Raw genomic sequence first — 6,171 nt, 5'->3', positions numbered from 1 at the left:
GGTTTATGGCATTGATGGGGACAGATTTTTAATAGTGAATGATCAAACATTAGCTCACAAAAATTGCCAGTTATTTCTGGAGTGCTATTTCGTCATCAGTGAAGGGACAATCCCTCTGGATGGTGATTAGTTCCAGCTCTGAGCTCTCATTCATAGGTCAAAATGCCTGAGAGTTTCTTAACAAGCCAAAAATAAGGGCATTGTTGTCTTTTTGACAGAATGACTGCTGCTTGCACCACTCTAGCCAATGGGACTTCACATTCTGGAAATTATTTCATGTAATACCTTTCATCTAGCTTGTTCAACAGAATTAAATCAGTATGATTTACTTATTTTGCCTGACAAGTACATGCTTATTTTACAGTGCTGTGTTACAGGAAAGCAGTATGTGTGCCCCTAAACACAGAGATTTTTCAAGCCTAATTCATTACTGCAGTTATTTTTGTCGCGTTTTTAAAGACAGCTCAAGTCTTTATCCAGTCAAGAGTGTGACAGTCATCCAAAACACTGATTTCAGGTTCTGGTGCAGATTTCCTACATGTCAAGCACCAGAGACTGTTCAGAGAGATGCTTCTGCTTTGACCCTCCATAAAAGCGAGGTGGAACCCCTGACTAGTACCTGATTTTTAGTGCAGATTAGATTTTGTTGTGCCAAGGGGGAGGGGACTGAAGCTAAATGAAATACTTCCCATGTGCAGATCAGATTTCAAACAAGGACTGAATCTGGGTTGTTTAGGATTTTATGTTTTGATTCAAGATCACTTCTAAACACAAGGACCATAGTGTAACTATGTAACATTTAATTTCTTTATTAATTTCTTAATTAATGAAGAAATTCATTAGAACTTTGTGCAGAAGTATTTCCTTATTCTTCACTGTGAAGGCAGCAGTAAAATACCTTAAACTCCAGATTTGTAGCATTACATCCTCTGACAGACACTGTAAAATACCTGATGCATTGTAGTTTTGTAACAGATAAAGAAAACTAGAGACTTGCATTTTACTTTTGGATAAGTTTATTTAAACATTTGTAAAATATACTAAGTAAACAGTATATTATTTACTTCCATGTGCATGCAATTGTTGTTAAGATTCATATATAGCACTGTCAAGTCTACAGTGCAGTAACTAAGAATTTTAAGCAGCATGATGCTGAAAACCTTTCTAGAAACAGTGTCTGACCCTTCTTTGATTGCACTGTGAGGTTTCTTTGTATACATGAGTAGTGCTTGTTTTTAATTAAGTTAAAATGTAAGGTTTCAAAGTGTGCCCAATAGAAAGGAATTCTCAAAAGAAGTATCCATTAAAAACCAGAGATAGCAAGAGCAGGCAGCCTCCCGAGTGATTTTTATGAAAAGTCTAGTTTAAAAGCAAGGAAGTCAGAACTTTACCATGTGTAGATATGACTGAAGTAAAAAATGTACATGAAATATGAGGGGGTTTATCCTTTGTTATTTAAAATCACCTGTCATGGCCTCCTCAGCCTTGGCTAACCTTGGTTAAATTCTTACTTTGCAGTTCCAAATACTAGCAGATACAAAGCATGGAGAGCCTTGCTGAATATGGTCCGCAGCTGGAGGCAAAACATCATTTCTATTTAAAAAGATGAGGTAAAAAACTCTTCTTTAAACTGGTTTCACGATCTTCATTGACAAATAGTTCTGTTGGGGGAGGAGGGAAGAAACAATAGAGGTAAAAAGATATACACAAAATAGTTTTGTAAATGACATTTAAGATATTAAAATGGATCAGAATGTAGTCAAGGTATGGTAATTTCAGTTAAAATGCAGTAAAAATAAGTAAGATATTTCAAATTAAAGTAGACTGAAACCCAGGCTCTAGACCATCAATTGTGCAGGTCATTAACACTTCTAAAGCACTCATTTGCTCATTAGTTAATAGGTTAGTTTTAACATAGATTTTAATTTTTTTTTCAGTAAAAATCATTGCGAATTTTTTACAGCTCTAAGGATATACTCCTTATCTCCCGCTAAAACTGAGTAGATAGAGTCTCTTGTCTGAGTAAGGAGTGTGTCCTGTCAGTGGCTCACACATAACTGAGCTTCTTAGCTCAGCTGAAGAACAGTAACTTCAAAAAATTCTTACCGGCAGTGAATAGAGGAGTACTGCTACAAACAAGAGTACAATCAGCAAGATGATAAGGCCTATAAAGACCCATTTAAATCTGCGCCACACAATAAATTTCATTGTCTTGCAGGGATTTGTAAACCAAAGGAAGGAAGTATCTGGTCGGCTGCATTTTGAAAGAAACAAATATTACTCATACTATAAAAATAGGAGATATTTAAGCATAAGAATATAACACATTAAAACAGCCTGGTTTGGAGGCTGAAGAAAATACAGATAGTTTTGTAATGTAAGACAGCAGGTTCAGTAAATGTGTGCTGTTATACTGAAACCACCTTGCATTTTATCCTAATGCTTGCAGAAAGAAACGAGACTGGCTTTTATAAAAGTTTTACAAAGGATAATTGATATCTAATAGATCCTTCATGCAGATTTTGTCAAGAACATCAGAGTGGATAGATATTATATATTTCTCAACTTAGTGAGAGAAAAATGTCTTACTTTGGTAGATCAAGTTTGGGGTTCATGTTGGGCTCATCTCTTCCTTTACCAGCTGGCCTTTCCTCAGCTTCTTTTTCATTGACAACTTCCAATGTCATTTCAACTTTACCCTTCAGAAAACATGTGGGATGAGACAAGCATCATATTGAAGCAGCACTAATAGTACTTGTTTGGTGCTTATACAGCAGAGTTTGAGACCACCTCACTGGGTGCATCTGTGTGGTTTTCATTTCCTTCTCAAAATGGAATTGTTTCTGCACTGTGACAGTGTCACCACACAATATCACAGAATGACAAATAGAAAATGAAATCACCATACATAAAATGGTTCTGTTAATTCATTTGTAGTTCTCTTTTAAGCTACACATTTTTTTTTCCTATTTAGCAAAACCAAACCAATTTTTCTCTTATTTCAAGAACACCCAAAGATGGCATCCTTTCCAAATGCCTAAGCATCTCATTTTTAATTGCTGTGCCTGATAGATGTTTCTGAATATTTTTCTTCAATTAATTAAATTCCTGTAATAAGCTTTAAAGGCAAAAACATTAGAAAGAAGAAGCAGACGTACCTGAAAGGCTTAACATTCTAGGAAGTGATAAATATACATTTATATTCTGTATAGATCAAGTTAAAATGCTTTAGGTCTTGTGGTTCTTTGGCTTTAAACGTTTTTCTTTAGTCTTGAATGCATTTAGGATGTGTCATGTTTCTTCTAAACAATAACATGATAAATTCATTCACACAATAGCTCTATTGGCTGCTCTGGCAAGATAACATGACTCAACTTGGTGACAGAGTCCTTCAAGTTAAACGGACTTAAAACAAAAAAAAATAAATTTAACTATTAAACTCCTACTTTAAAACAAAAAATTGTTGATGGAGCAATATTACTGAACTTGTGCATGGAATGTTCTCTTCACTCCTCATCTGAGTGAGGAGTGAAGCTTGCAGCTGAAAGCTCGCAGCTAAGCAGGAGACTCTTTACAATCTTTCTTTATAATTTGAAAAGCAAGGTGAGCACATTTTAAGTACTTTTAAAAGAAGTAATAATCATACCGCTAAAATGCGGGAGCCATCCTTTTCAACATAACATGGCCACCACCCCTTCATGGATTTCTGTTCAAAGAGAGAGGCGGTCTTGGGAACCTTCTGGGAGCCATCTGCTTTGTACTCTGGAATCATGTCTATGTTGCACTTTTCTGGAACTTTTGCTGGAATGACTGTTTTATGTAAATCAAGTTCCACAAAGCCTAGGAGATGGGTACAAAAATAAACACTGCATAACACAATCAATCATACAACATAGTGGTTCAATATCAACCTTTCCTATCTCTAAACATGTTCTACAGGAAAAACAACACACACGTTACATTCTTGCTTGTCTAAGGAGGTTGTATGGCAGGGAAGTGGGACCTATCAGGCTGTGTTCAAACCCATCTTGCTGGTGTAGAAAGCACTGGTGTTGATAAATTTGACTTAAAAAGCTCTCCTCCCCCTTTCTTAATGCAAGATCACTTTATTTTTAATAGAGGTTTTTCATCCCCACACACCTAAGCAGAAGATAACCAAATACAGCAGTGTAATACTAAGGTAATTTCTACTAGTTAAACACATGAACTTTAATAATGGTTATAAATAAACTGTTTATTTTCAGATTTTGAGGCCTGTATGGTTTGTATGCAAGCTAAAGACTTTGGAGCTGTTTTAATACAGAGCAGAGAATCTTCTCCAGAACAACATCTATACAAAAGGTAAGAATTAATAATGGTGTGAAGTAGCATTAATGGTCGTGTGAAGTAGACTGCTTAACCTATATTACAGCCTTATGTCAATACTCTTATGTGGAATTGAAGTACTTTGTTTTATGTAATTTTACTTAAAGAAATAAGCAAAGTAAGTTTTAATGCACATTATAATTTCATGTACATTGTGATAGGACTTACCTGAATGTAAAGTACCTTGGTTACCTGCAAGTAGGCCTTTACTGAATAGTCCGTTATTCATTCATGAGCACAAGTAACCCTGTACTGCGTGGGAAAGCAGGAGTGTATTTGGATGCTCAGTGGCTCACTTTGTAAACACAATCCTTATGCGATAATGTAAAATTGTCCATTTTTATCTCTTACTTTGAGACAACTGTAATTATTTTCTTAGAAGTCTTACCCAGGTAGTCATCCAAGGAGAACTTGTCATTATCCCATATTTGGATGATAAGTTTGGGTGGGATTCTGAATTCTGTTTTGTCAAGACTCCAAAAATGTTCCTAAAATGTTAAAAAAAAAATAAAATCCAAGCATCTTTTAAAAATTACTTATTTCAGTGCTGTGGTCTGTTAGTACTTGTGAATTCAGGGGTTGGTGGAAGTATTAAGGACCTTGCTAACAGGAGAGTGCTGCTGACAGTGTGGTGTTCCTGGCTTGAAGGCAAAATTGAATCTGTTCCCAATAGCAGTTCAAGGAAAGTATGCAGAACTGAGCCAAACCGTCTCTTTCATTATGTAGGTACAAAATTATCAGACTAATTACAATCTGTATTATAAATATTGAAATTTTTAGAAAAACTTACCTTTTTGGAAACCACACAGAGTTGCTCTGCTGGGAGATAGTCAAAAGGAAAAACAAATCTCCAGTTAAAGTTCCCTTCACCATCCAATGATCGATAGTGAACATCCGTTTTCTGCTTATTTTCTTCATTACCAGGCATCCATCTGAAAATACAGAGGGATGTGTCTGGTGCTTGTTTGTACTGTAACCACATCATTAGGTGGTTGCAAACAAGCCGTAAGAGTTGCTCACAGAAGGCTGGAGGGTCTTTCACACCCTTTCTCAGTTTGGTTCCCATTTGGCACTGTAAATAGGAACATCTGAACTGAATTTCTGCTCTGCTAAGACCAGTACTGTATCAGTGGTGGGCTGTTGGTGGCGGGATTTTTCTTTCTTTTTTAGGATAAATTAAACTAATAGCCTAGTAGTATGTTTCTCTGATTTCTCTTGTAGTTTGGGTGAGTGTTTTGTTTGTTTGTTTTGGTTGGTTGGTTGGCTTTTGTTTGTTTTGGGTTTTTTTTTGTGTGTGTTTTGTTTTGGTTTGTTTTTTCTTTTATTTTCTGGACTAGGAAATGTAAAAATTAAGAATCCAGGTTGTGCAGCACCCAAGTTAACTCACTATCTTTTCAATTGTTTCCCATCTCAAGAGATGAACTTCTGGGATCTTTCACTGCACATTAACTGGTCATACTTTATCTCCTAATACTTCTGCCCTTCTCTGAGGTTAGCACTATTTCAGAGGCCGTAGTGTGCACTGACTTGGCTGAACCAAATAATCTTTGGAACCTGTGGTCTGAGCATTCCCAGGACATTCTGACAGTTATTCATTTGTAAGTGTTACATGATAGGGCGCTCATACCCCTTAACGTAAATGTCACTCATTTCTTCCCCTGTGATGCTCTTTTCATCCAGAAGGACGTCTTTGGTGTTCCAGACAATCACCCGCAAGACATACCTAAGAGAGATGTTTGGGGAAAGAGAATTGAACTTGCTTGTGTCAGGGCTGCTAGCTGGTGTGCAGTATATATGGATACTCAC

General features: G+C 36.3%; 1 protein-coding gene across 1 annotated transcript in view; it reads right to left on the bottom strand.

Annotated features, from left to right (window-relative positions):
* Positions 1-1,625: 1,625 nt before the first annotated feature.
* The window catches only part of MYOF (myoferlin), a gene marked incomplete at both ends in the record, with an annotated part of 69,844 nt that continues 65,298 nt past the window's right edge, over positions 1,626-6,171 (bottom strand). The window contains 7 exons of the mRNA XM_080348236.1: positions 1,626-1,661; positions 2,107-2,254; positions 2,590-2,699; positions 3,647-3,840; positions 4,754-4,853; positions 5,156-5,297; positions 5,993-6,088. Coding sequence (XP_080204362.1) covers positions 1,626-1,661; positions 2,107-2,254; positions 2,590-2,699; positions 3,647-3,840; positions 4,754-4,853; positions 5,156-5,297; positions 5,993-6,088 — 826 coding nt within the window. The remainder of the gene's footprint in view (positions 1,662-2,106; positions 2,255-2,589; positions 2,700-3,646; positions 3,841-4,753; positions 4,854-5,155; positions 5,298-5,992; positions 6,089-6,171) is intronic.

This window comes from Nesoenas mayeri, assembly GCF_963082525.1.
Source record: "Nesoenas mayeri genome assembly, chromosome: 7".
In the NCBI taxonomy this organism is placed as follows: Eukaryota; Metazoa; Chordata; class Aves; order Columbiformes; family Columbidae; genus Nesoenas; species Nesoenas mayeri.
Note: the sequence above shows the minus strand (reverse complement) of the source record. Positions and strands in the feature narration are given on the sequence as shown.